Here is a 13,493-nt window from a genome sequence, read left to right on the forward strand (position 1 = left end):
GTTAAGCCTTAAGGCAAAGGTTTGTAAAATTGCAACTAAGTAAAAAAAAAAAAAAAAGTTTGAAGGCAAAACTCTACCTAAACTCTGCTTTACGAATTCAAACTTTACCTTAAAATTTTCTTTTATTTTTAACTGAGCGTGATTCGAATGGGAAACTAAGAAATTTTTCGCGAAGGACAAAAATTAAAGACCACCAATTTGAGGGTCAAAAATTAAAGACCAGTGCCTTTGCAGGACAATGACCCCGCGGTGGGCCACGCAAACCAAGCACCGAGACAGACTTTAATTCAAAAACACTTTGAAACCCGAGACCGCCCATTTCACTATTTGAACTACTTACTAATCTCAACGGTCCCCTCTCTCTCAACACACACACACACAATTTTGAATTTTGAGTGCGATCCACAGGCTGGTTAATTTTATTCAAAGTAAGTACATAGTAATTCCTTGATGTTTTGGTGTTAGCCTAGTCCATTTTCAGTTTTAATTTTGCAGATAAATATTACTTCAGTGGCCCAATTTATGTGATACACTTTGAATTTCAAGAGTCAAACATGAAGATCTTTGATAGCTATTTATTCGTATGCTCTTTAAAAATTTTAATTATTTTATCGTAGTTTGTAAATATGTAAATTATTTTTTTCAAAGAACTTAAAATATTGTATGTTTGAATTCACGGTCAAAATAAAGAAGTTTGACTCTTAAAATTTGAATTGTATCACGTAAATTGGGACAGAGGGAGTACCTTAAAAAACTTAATTGAATGATCTTAATCATGCTTCTACTGAATTTGATTATTCTTACTGGACTGTGTTTATGGTCTGATTAGAGAGCGATTTATTTTATGTAAAGGTTTTAAATTGTAATAAGTTGTTTACCTTATTTTCAGGTCACTGATCCATGCTTAATAAAAAGATTTGGCTATAGTTACTTTTTAAGTACAATGTTTGTGAATAGAACTTATACCTTAATGTAAATGGAAAGCTAAGCTAGGAATTTGGTACAGTATTGATTAAAGGGAACATTTTGATATTAATGGAGCTCAATTCTTTGTAGAATTAGGGAGTTTTTGGTGGTAAATAGTTTAAAGTCCTCACTTTCTGAGGTAGTTAAACTGATAATTACCTAACTAATTAAGGAGATTTTATTTTTTAATTCACATTATTGAATAGGTGTATTTCACCATGAATCTATACTGCAGTTTAACTAGTTTCAGATAGACAAGATAGATAAAAGAAAAGATTAAGGGTGTGTTTGGTATGAAGGAAGATGTTTACTTGAGTTTCTTACTTATTTTCAAGTGTTTGGTAAGTAAGTGAAGCATATTATCCCACGAGCATTTAAATGTAATCTTAGCAAAATACAATGGGGGTGGAATGAGGTTGGAAGTGGGGGTTTGGGGGTGACAGGGGGTAGTATGGTCAAGGGGTGGGGGTTGGGGGCGTTGAAATGGATGTGGAGGAAACAATGAACTTCGAATGTCACTTATAGAACTTGTTTGCCTTACTTTTATTAGGGAAGTCATTTTCCTCTTTTTTAAGGAACTTGTTTTCTTAGAGAAATGTTTTCAACAACCAAACATGAGAAAATTGGAAATTCCGAGAAAATTGGAAATTCCAGGAAAATGTTTTCCTCCATAGTCATACCAAACACACCCTAAAAGAAAAAGGAAAAACACCATGATACAGAATTACTTCATAGAACAATGCAAACCGTAAATATATACAATTGATTTATGCTCTCACTTGCAAAACCTTGGATCAGTTCGAAGCTTCCTGTTTATACTCCTTTTAGACCTAGATGAGTTGTTCCGCAAAAAAAAGAAACTTTTGTTCAGAAGATTAATCTGGGGTGCTGTCTATTGAAAAAATCAGTACTTTGTTCAACAAGACTATATTTTTAAATGCTAATGTTATTTATTATTGTTGTTAAATAAACAGGTTCTGTTGTCCCTGGTTTAATATGCAAATGAATGGTCCTAAAACATGTCAAGCAGAAAACTTTTCAACTCCTGGAAAAATACAGCAGTTAGAATCCAATCTGGTCACAAAAGTTAGAGTTATTGTTAGAGTTCGCCCCTTTCTTCCTCCAGAAATCAACTCAATAGATGGAAAAGCAATATCTTGTGTTTCTGTTCTCAACGCAGAATGTGAGCCTTCTGAGGATGTCACAGTTCATCTCAAAGATTATGAGAGTAGGTAAGCATTTTCTCGATTGTTTTGCATGCTCTAAGATCAAATATGTTTTATTACTTGGAGTCTTGGACTAGTATAGTAGCACAACCTTACCCTGGGGACCGTTTTGTTTTTGACTGTAGTCGTAATGAATGCTAAAAGTTGGATGCTTTTTTTGCTCAAGACAACAACAATATAATTCAAATATTTGGCAAAGAAGTCAGTCCTTTGATCCCTGGGATATTACATGGTCACAATGTCACAGTGTTTGCTTATGGCGCAGGGAGTGGCAAAACTTAACCATGCAGGTATATTTTATTTTTCTGCGTAACACACAACTTGCTCCATCACTCCTGCAATTGGACTAAGATGCTAAAATATGCACATGGATTAGGAAGTAACGACAGAGTTACAACATACCTACATAATGTTTCTTTTCAATTTTTTGTTTTATTTTATTTTTAATTTTTTTATGCTGCTTTACGACTTCTATAACATAGACCATGAGTGAGCAAAGGAGATATCAGACTTTTCGGATTGAACCATGCATAAACTTATCCCATATTTGCAACCATTTGGTCCTAGTCTTTAGAGCGATTTCTCTCTTTCCTGAGGGAGAGCATGGTTCTAGCTTAGAGCATCTTGTCTGCTCCTACTTGAGCCGAGGGTCTATCGGAAACAACCTCTCTACCTCACACAAGGTAGGGGTAAGGTCTGCGTACACCTCACCCTCCCTAGACCCCACTTGTGGGATCATACCGGGTATGTTATTGTTGGTCCTAGTCTAGAACTTTTCCATTTGACCTCCTTAGAGATATGTCCGTGAACTATATAGTTTCCTGTAGGCCTTCCTAATTCCTGCACGTGTTCATGAATTGTTTAGCAAATACCTTGTTGCTGATGCAGGGAACTGAAAACCACCCCGGTCTAATGCCACTCGCAATGTCCTCTATTTTCTTGAAGAGCAAGGGGAAAAGTACCATAGAAATATCATACTATGAAATATACATGGATAGGTGCTATGATCTACTTGAACTGAAGGAGAAGGAAATTTTCATATTGGACGACAAAGATGGGCAGATTCATCTCAAAGGACTTGCACAAGTTACTGTCAATTCCATGTCAGAGTTTCAAGAGGCGTTTTCTTGTGCGGTTCAGAGGAGAAAAGTCGCACATACGGGTGTTAATGATGTCTCTAGCAGAAGCCATGCTGTGCTCACAGTTTATGTTTCTACTCCTAGCTGTGATGATACTGGGAATGTCGTTACTGGAAAATTGAACCTTATTGACTTGGCAGGTTTAAACACTATTAGAATTAACCATGAATTGTTGTGTAAGAATATGAACTGAAATGCAACTCACATGTGTAACTCAATTGTCATTGGATTAGGGAACGAAGACAATAGAAGAACTTGCAACACTGGAATTCGTTTACAACAGAGTGCTAAGATCAACCAGTCATTATTTGCATTGTCAAATGTAATTTATGCATTGAACAACAATCAAGCACGAATACCCTATAGAGAAAGCAAATTGACAAGGGTATTGCAAGACTCTCTTGGAGGAACAAGCCGTGCTTTGATGATCGCTTGCTTGGTAGGATGTTGTAGATATCATCTCTTGCCTTTGAGTACCACGAATGCAACAACATTCTGAAATATTGTCAACTGTTTTCTTTTCTTTGTTCATAGAACCCTGGTGAGTACCAAGAATCTCTTCATACGGTTAGTTTAGCAGCAAGGTCAAGATGCATATCCAATTTTATTGCCTCAGCACAAAAAGGAGATACTCCAAAGGTCAAAGTTGACATGGAGGCAAAGCTTCGCCCATGGCTAGAATCCAAAGGCAAGACAAAAAGTACTCAAAGAACTGGGACAATTGATTCTCCATTTATTAGCAAAACTCCAAATTCTGTATGCTCTACCAGAAAGCTTGGTTTGTTTGAGAGCTCTTCAAAGCAAAAGTCCATCATTAAACAAGGCGCTTCAAGCATAAAAAAGAGGTAAGAGATTATTCAATAATCTTGTTGTATGTACCTGCCTTTGATTTTGATGATTGCTTAACTTTGTTGTAACAGGGATCCAGATGGAGCTTGTAGAAATCTATTTGATAATGGATACCGGTCAAACTTAGTAGTGGAGGTAAAATATATATATATATATATATATATATATATATATATATATATATATATATGAGAACTATAATTTCTGCCTAGCTCATTTTGAGTTTATGATGCAGCACTTCATGTTAAATTGAATAAAATCCATGACATACTTGATTCATGGGAGGTCTTTTCTTAAACTTCTTAACTACTGTGTATGTGATTCCATTTCTTTGAATGAAGTTGAAATGGTAATCATGAAATTTAACTATCTCAATCCTCTGATTCTAGGATTACTGCACTTTGAGTTGATGTAATGTCTGATAGCTTAATAAGCTCTCAAAGGAAATAGTTCCTATGTTTTGGTCATCTTTGTCACAAAGAGAATAACTAGGTTGGTATGTGAACAGCTAAAATTTTAATATAATCTTTTGAAAGAACAACAGAATAATTGATCACGTTTTTCATTATGTCTGACTTGGAGTTAATCGATAGACCTTTTTAAGTTGTGTTTCTGCATTCATGTGCAAATGCAGGCTCGGGGCCTTGCTGATACTGGTGGACAAAGAGAAGAAAAGAAGTTTGAGGTTTTCTCTTAAAGGGTTGTCCCTGATTCTAATACAGCGGTGCATGGTACTTGACCATTATAATAACCATATCTCAGTTTTTACTGTCTGCTTCAGGTATTCTTCATCCAATTCTATATAGCTGACTCATATTAAGCTTCAAGCATGTGACAGTTTTTTGAATTATATATGTGCCAAAGCTAGTTCTAGTGTTCTCCTCCATATATTCTTCCCTCCAGAGGTAGTATTATAGCTGTCCTGCAGCAATTCATATTAAGCTGCAACCATGAGACAATTTTTCAATGATGTAGTGCCAAAGCTAGTTCCGTATTTGCTATCAATGTTCTCATAGAGAGTGGTTGAATAGCTACTTTGCATAGCTTTATTAGCAAGCTTTTACCAGTTAATGCCTAAAACGTTTGACCTCTTCGAACATGGTTTATTTTTTAGGATATTAGCTGCTCTTTGAGTTTCTGACTTTTCAATATAATCAAATTGTCATTTTTCTTAAACTTGTTCCTCTTCTTTTTAATTTGCTTCTGTTCACGGATGGCACACAATCTTAGGCGACCCATTTCACAAAGATTTTAAAGTCAAACCCACTGAACTCCCGGTGCGCTTCCCCCCTCTTTCATGTAGTTTCCTCCTACACTATAAAAAAAGTAATCAGGCACTCATCTTCACATACACTAGAGAGGCATTCATGCTACTATTAAATCATCTACTTGAAGCATCCCTACCCCCATTACCCATTTAGACTAATGTCTCTGTTGGAGTTTATTTGTCTAATTGACGCTATTTACAGATAGCTGTGAAATTTGTATTTGGTGAACTTTTTCAATATGATATATCTTGTTTACAGGCAGTCAAATAAAATTTGAAGACTTCTGTCTGTTTGGTATTGTGTAGATGAAAAACCCAATGCAGAGGAGAAAGTGAGTATTGTTGATTGTTTCAGCTCCCTTAAAGCGTGTGAGGTTACCCCTAGGAAGGTCCTTTCTCCCATCAACTCCAACATAAACAATGAGAATATGTCCTCAAGAGATCAAATACACATTGTCAGCAATCAACAGACTCCCATGTCACCTTTTGGTTTAAACAGTTTTGATGAGAATATACCAGCGTTAGGAACTCCTCTTAATAAGTTCAGTGCACAAAGTTCTAACTTGAAGGTCAGCACAGACTTTTTTTTCAATATCTTCTAAATGTTCAGCATTTCTGGTTATAATTAACATCTCTGTTGAGTGTACAGAACTCTCTAGTCCAGGAGTACATTGAGTTATTGAACACAGCCAGCAAGTAAGCGTGGTTCTTTTTCTTCATTTCCCCTTTTATTTTTTCTATTTATTCATTGTGCATGGAGACTTATCTTTATTTTGTGCTACACTGTGTTAGGGAGGAACTCGTGGCAATAAAGGTATGATATTGATCTCTTCACACGATTCTTACATTGTCATCACTGTACAAGCAATGAGTTTTGATTGCATTTTCACACGATTCTAACATTGTCATCGCTTCTACTAGCTGTAAGTTTTGACCGCATCTTTCATTGTCATCCAGGGAATTGGACAAAAGATGGCTGAATACATTATTGAACTAAGGGAAACAAGCCCAATGAAATCAGTAAGAAACTCTTTTTTAAGGATTATGATGTTACAGATTCTTGGTTTGTGGCTGTGTAAAACTAAGCCTACTTACCTGGTTTATGCAGCTAGATGACTTGGAGAAGATTGGACTGTCATCAAAGCAGGTAATGATGCTATGCAATGAATTATCTACACTTCCGTTTTAATTTTTTGTTATTTTGTGTGTAGTATATGTAGTATTCTTATGGAGGAATTGTGAATTTATGGAGTGATAATGAAGTGTTTTTCCTATACCTCTCTAGGTACATAACTTATTCAGGTGGGCTGCAAGAGGAGTACTGGGATGAAAAACTTCTTTGCAACACCTTGTTGTTTTAGGAGCATGTAAAGATTGTGTCTCTCGCTAGAACTTTAGTTATATTGTATTATTTATGAATACTTGGATTTGAGAGCTAAGGAAGAAAGAAAAGGGGAGATATTTATCAGTCAATGTTGTACCATTTCCCCTCAAATGACTTTTATCAGTCAATGTTGTTCCATTTCCAATCATAGATATTTTAGAATCTCAACATTTTCATAGCTAATTCTCTTGTTTTATTGAGTTGCAGCTATCCCCAAATTTCTCCGACTTACATGTTTCCCCCACAAAATGTCATAACAATGCATTGTAGTATTGCTCTTCCTGAAGGTTGCTTTGTCTAGAAAGAAGTCCTCTTGTTATTTTCATGCTGCCTCCTCCAGAAGGCTGCTTTGTCTAGAAAGACGTCCTCTTGATACAATTCTGACTATCATCTCTCCTGTTTTACGCGATCTGTGATGTTTTGTTCCTTTCTTTTAACTTGCTCCATCGCTTTATTTAAAGTCCAACGGACTACTTATTATTAATGGTGTCCTTTAGGAGGAGGTATGTCTATAAAAGCATCTGTGCACTTGAACTGAAAACTAATCATTATCTTAAAATGTAATGGCGTGCACTAGTACCTTAAACTGGGCAAGAAAATCAAAGACGATGCGTGCTATCTTTGTGGCTCAATGTGCTCTAAAAAGCCTCATGACAACAAATAATGGCATCAATAAAAAAGAAATCTGAAAACTACTGGTATGATTTTTGCTAGACAGCTTTCCTCCCACGAAATTTCCTAAACTAATGAATCAATACTTGTACGCCAGTGGAAACCTTAGAAAACTTTGTGTATTTATCTCTATTTTTAAACTAAGATGAACTTACAAGAGGCAACATGGCTAAAGCCATTGTTAATTAGAAAACATGGTAAGTGGAAGAGAGCGTGGTGCTGTGGTGCCAAAAGCAAAATGGAGAGAGGAATCAAACTGGACTTTCTCTTAAAAGTAAGTACACAGAATATAAAGGATCCAATACCTTCACGTTAAAAAGAATACCCCATCTAGTCTGGAAGAGAAATAACCAGAGCATCTCTTTGGGAAGATTGCCCAAAGTTGGTATGGTAAAATGATCTTGAAACTAAAACGTCTCAAACGAATGAATTATCATGATCATTAATTCATTTATTCTGGGTAATTTGTTGTTTTTTGAGAACTAAAAGATCTACCCAACAAACTAAACAAAAAAGTGTATCATGAACAGACAGAAGCAAAAATGATAATCATACTAATAATAATAATAATAACAACAAACTTCCAAACACTAATATGTTAACATTACCAGATGCAGAGATGCTCGCTTACACAAACCACATTACTACTACTTATAAACATTACTATTTCTTATTACAGGGAAAAAACACATAGCCTTTCCCTGATTCAACAGACACAAAACTATAAACTCGACAATTTAAGACTAGTTATTTAACCATGATCTCTGCTCTGTTAAACTTTAGTTTGTTCATTTAGAACAAGTGCAAGGGTCACACTTGCAGCCATTCTCAGCAGAGAATTCTCCCATTTCCATCAGCTTCGGAGTCGGAGGTAGCACCCTTCACAACACAAATACAAAAAATTAGAAATTTGTCAACACACACACACACACACACACACACAAAAAAAAAAAAAAAAAAAAAAAAACAAAACAAAAAACCCCAAAAGCGAAAACTTGCTAATAACCGCATGATTTTTCCATCAGAACACAATCTTTCAAAGAAAATTCCCCACCATTATATAAACCGTTACTGTCCATATTGCTCCATTTAAACTCATATTTAAACTCATCTCAGTCAATAACCAGAAAGAAAATGAAACTTGATTAACAAGAAATAGACATGAATCGAGTTATTTTACTATATGTTACAATTGAAAAAGTAAAAATCAACATGAACAAATAAATAGATTTGCAAAAATACTGCCTGATTCTAATCATTGAGTCATTTTTCTTATATTTCGGTTCATTTATGGAAACAAATTAAAATTAACATGGCTGAGTTAATATTTTATTAAAATAGAAATACACGTTCTAAGTGCAAAAACTAAATAAATGAAGACCCAACAGTCTTACAATTACATTATCTACTTAGAGAAGTTCCCATGTTCAATATAGAAAAGGCTCGATGATAAGAAATACATCGAAGCTAAACATGGGCCACTACTCCCAAGTGAATAATACATATATAAAATTACAGGATCTCCATTTTCTTCTACACTCAAAAACTGTGATCTTATTTAATAAAATACTAAATTTTTCATGTTAATCCCCATTTAATCCGTAAAAAGGAAAAGGGAACCGATATACCAAGATAATCACACAATGATTAAACTAAGGCAACATCCTTACAAATCTATTTGTCATGAGTTCATCTACAGCTCTCTTCATGTCATTAATCAAGTTTTTATTTTACACAAAGTTCCAACCTCTTATTAATTATCAACCTCTTACAAATCCCTCTATCTATCGGGTGAGCACAAAACCCAAGAAAAAACATAGAATTCCCAGAAACTCATAATCCGGATTTGCAGAATACTCTTTTTAAAAAAAATATATATATTTCTCCATTTAAGCTCCATAAGTCAAAAAATATTCTCAAAAAACAAAGACACTTTTTTACCCCTCAAAAGTCTGCATGAAATTTTTTCTAGATAATTACCCAAAAACTTGTTCATAAACACATAATTTCTCATCAAAATTCAATCTTTGCAAGAAAATTCCCCAGAAAAATTTATCAACCTTTCAAGGACTTACATGCATGGATCATCCAGAAAAGGAAGGAAAAAAGAAAACAAAAATTTGTTACATACAACAAAATGTAAAAAAAAGATAAGATAACTACAAGTCACTATCAATAGATGAGAGGAAAAACGCAGAACAAAAAAAATTCTAAATTCTAAATTCATCCCCACAAGACACTCACTTCAAAATTTTGCAAGAAATCCAAGATACAAACTTGCTAATAATTTGGGGTCATCTATATAAATCATTCTAAGCCCAATTCGAGCCAAAAATATCTAAAAGAACCGTTACAACCACACACAAAAAGAACAAGAAGAAAAAAAAATAATTAACCCCAAAGTCTAATCAAAATATAATCTTGTAAGAAAAACCCCTAGAACAGAGAACAAACTTGTTAGTAACCCCAAAAATCAAATCTTTCACAAAAAAGACATCCATGCATGCATCATTCAAAAAAATGAACAGAAATTTGTTCCATACAAAAAAATTCAAATGCACGACAGATAAATTTGTAAAAGAAAATACATAAAATAACCACAAAAAAAGAAGCTTACGGTCCCCCGCAAGATCCACCACAGCAAGACATGTTTTTTTTTTTGATAAGATTGATGAAAGAAAAACAAGTATTGAAATTCAAGAAAACTTTGATGATGTTGTACGAGTATTATGGAAGAACCATGAGTGTCTATTTATAGCCGCAACGAAGGTAAAGGGAAAGATGGGATGACTGTCACATCCCATGATCGTAGAGTAATATGTTATCCTTGTAAGTCGGTCCATTCATGATCGTAATACGTATGTATCGTTTCTGTGTTCTCAAAATCTGTTCCCTATTATCAAACTGTAACTCCTCCTAACTGTAGAAAGGGACGCTCGTATTTTCTAGAAACTATAGAAATGTACGTCCTTCTCTAGGGGTCAATTTCAGGTGAATATTTATCTGCATCATCAGATATTTGCACTAAATTAACTCAATGTATTAATTAAAATAATTTAATATAATGAAAATATGTACTTCATCCGTCTCAATTTAAGTGTCTTATCCTTTTTGAATCTGTGTCAAAAAGAGTGTGTCTTTTTTTGTTAGTAATCTTTAAATCACAAAATTCAAATAACATTTTTAATACATTACACACATCTTTAGGACCATATAATTCAAAAGTTTCTTTTTTATTCCTTAAACTTTGTGTTCAGTAAAACTAAGATAATTAAATTGGGATGCAGGAGTATTAATTAATACTCCCTTTGTTCCAATCCAATTTATCTGATCGGATTTCGAGAGTCAAACAAAGAAAATCTTTGACAAAGATTTATTCGTATGCCCTTTAAATATTTTAAAATGTTAATTATTGTGATTTCTACTAGTAGTTTCTAAATTTATAATTTTTTTTCAAAGACTTAAAGATTGTATGTCCGAATTTATGATCAAAATAAAAACGTTTAACTTTTGAAATTCGAACTGTATTATATAAATTGAGACAAAAGGAGTAATAATTAGGTGATATGTACACAACACATCTCGTGTATGTATTTGTTGGTATAAATATTCTCTGGAGGTAAATTTTTAACGTAATCTAATTCAAGAACAACTCCCCTCTATTCCCTTTTATGCATTGAGTATATATCAAGATTTTTCTTTTACATGTTCTCTTTATCCAATCGGTAAAAAATTAATAATATTTCTTTCAATTTGATTATCATTATTAAGCGACCTTTTGTCAAATTTAGTGAGAATCAGAATTCAAATTTAAAATTTTTAAAGTATTGTAAATATGAGTAATTTAGTAAAATAAATATTTAATTAAGTGAAGTATGATATAAAATTTATCATAATATTTATGTGATTATAAAAAGATGTTAGTAGTAGTAAATAAATTTTTAAAATTAAAAAGTGGTTAAATATAAAAATATTTTTAAAAAATAATACTACATAAATAAAATGAAATAAAACAAAATAGTACTCATGCAACTAATTTCACTAAAATCTATTGACACCCCAATTTATTTGGAAAGTCTCACATCGGCATATAACACAAGAGAGGTGATGGGTACATAAGTAAGCATGCCTACCTCCTAGTGACACGTTTTAAAGCCGTACGGGCCTAGGTCCAAATCGGACATAGCGGGCTGGGCTGTTACAGATGGTATCAGAGTTCAAAGCGAGTTTAGGCAAATCCCGGGTAAGCGGGATACATTTTTTTGTGTGGATTGCCCTTCAAAGGCACTGGTCTTTAATTTTTGCCCCACAAATTGGTGGTCTTTAATTTTTGCCCTTTGCCTAATACTCCGAGGTTCGGAGTTCGAACTCAAGCTCAGTAAAAAATAAAAAATAAAAAAAAGGTTTCGCAAGGCAGAAGTTTGTAGCAAAGTTAGGCCTATACGGGCAAAGGTTAGGCCTTACGGCAAACTTTTACCCTAAATTAGGCCTTAAGGCAAATCTCTGCCTTAAGGCCTAACTTTTGCCAAAAATTAGGTCCATTCGGGCAAAAGTTAGACCTTAAAGCAGAGGTTTGTAAAATTCCATCTAAGTAAAAAAAAAAAAAAAAAAAAAAGCCTTTTGCCTGATGGCAAAATTCTGCCTTAAGTCAGAGTTTTGCCTTCTGGTGAAAGCAAAACTCTGCCTTGCGAATCCAAACTCTACCTTATGATTTTTTTTAAAATTTTTGACTGACAGGAGATTCGAATCCGAAATCAAGGAATTTTTAGCGAAGGGCAAAAAATTAAAGACCAGTGCCACAATCGTGCAAATGACCCGCGGGATAAGTAAGCAGACCTTACACCCTAAGGGCTCGTTTGGTATGATGGATAAGCAAAAATAGTGCTGGAATAAAAATTTAGTGCCGCCTTATCCCACGTTTGGTTGAAATAAAAACTCGGGATAACTAATCCCGAAATTATAATGTTTTATTATCCCACATAGAGGGTGGAATAACAATCTCGGGATTAGTTATCCCGGGATAACTTGTTTTCTAACCAAACGAGCCCTAATAATGCGTTTTAAAATCGTGTGGGTCTAAACCTAAAGCGAACAATATCACTAACGAGCTGATCTGTTACACATATACTTAACTCTTGTAATATAATCCTCAAAAGACAAAAAAAGAGAGAGGACGCCATATTTTTGGTTGATAATGCACAGAAAAGGATAAGATTGTAACAATAGAGGAGAAGAGATAATTATAGTGATGTGTCTATGGCTTAAAAGCCAAACTGAAAGGGACAATATCATAACATCTGTGCTTGCGTACCCATAATCTTTTTGCACCTTAACACAAGTGGTGTTTATTGTAAATATATACTAGTATGGTATCATCATGCTGCGCACGGAGTCCAATATGAAAAAAAATTTAATTAGACAATTTGATTCTAGTATTTTTAGCAAGCTGACGACTCTTAAAGTAACAATAATATGCTTAAACATCATAATTGAATGTCACGAATGTATAACAACACAAACAACATGATGCAGCTCAACAAAAGTAACGGATATAATTATTCTAGTTTTTATTTTACGTAAGATTAGAGCTATAAAACTAAGTAGATTCTTAAAAGGTTGATGCAGCCCATCTTCAAGTATTTCATACCATAATTTAGTCTTGACTGTCAAATCAATATGCCACTGGAAATCCTTTAGGATAAAAGAGTTGGAAAATGCGTAGAAAATAAATGAAAAACGCAAAGTAGTGTAGGATGAGGTAATCTAAGCCTCGCTTCTTCTACTACTCCTATTAGCTCGTGCTTTTTCACATGTGAAGTTATTCTAACATAAACCGTACAATCGTAACGTAAGTATGTAATATAATGGGGAAACTTAATTAGTATGTTGTCTTCTCATACTGTTAGAATTAAATTATCATGTATCTTTTCTATCTTTCTGAGTTCCTCATTATCAAATACTTCAGTTGGTTGGTTGCCTGAATTTTCACT

The 13,493-nt window shown here is 34.0% G+C and overlaps 1 protein-coding gene and 1 long non-coding RNA gene across 2 annotated transcripts; one reads left to right on the forward strand and one right to left on the reverse strand.

Annotated features, from left to right (window-relative positions):
- Positions 1-265: 265 nt before the first annotated feature.
- Positions 266-7,014, forward strand: LOC132057145 (kinesin-like protein KIN-10B). The gene is given in 14 exon segments (XM_059449608.1): positions 266-428; positions 1,941-2,198; positions 2,318-2,472; positions 3,061-3,471; positions 3,565-3,770; positions 3,866-4,176; positions 4,252-4,315; positions 4,815-4,911; positions 5,754-6,016; positions 6,097-6,143; positions 6,240-6,261; positions 6,405-6,467; positions 6,556-6,594; positions 6,733-7,014. Coding segments are annotated over 13 exon segments (1,959 nt in total). The 5' UTR covers positions 266-428; positions 1,941-1,962; the 3' UTR covers positions 6,778-7,014.
- A 1,070-nt stretch (positions 7,015-8,084) lies between these two features.
- On the reverse strand, positions 8,085-10,463 carry LOC132057146 (uncharacterized). Its single transcript, XR_009415082.1, has 2 exons — positions 10,121-10,463; positions 8,085-8,382 (listed from the first exon to the last, which is right to left on the reverse strand). It is a non-coding gene; the product is annotated as an uncharacterized LOC132057146 (long non-coding RNA).
- Between the last annotated feature and the right edge of the window lie 3,030 nt (positions 10,464-13,493).

Source organism: Lycium ferocissimum, chromosome 5, assembly GCF_029784015.1.
Source record: "Lycium ferocissimum isolate CSIRO_LF1 chromosome 5, AGI_CSIRO_Lferr_CH_V1, whole genome shotgun sequence".
Lineage (NCBI taxonomy): Eukaryota > Viridiplantae > Streptophyta > Magnoliopsida > Solanales > Solanaceae > Lycium > Lycium ferocissimum.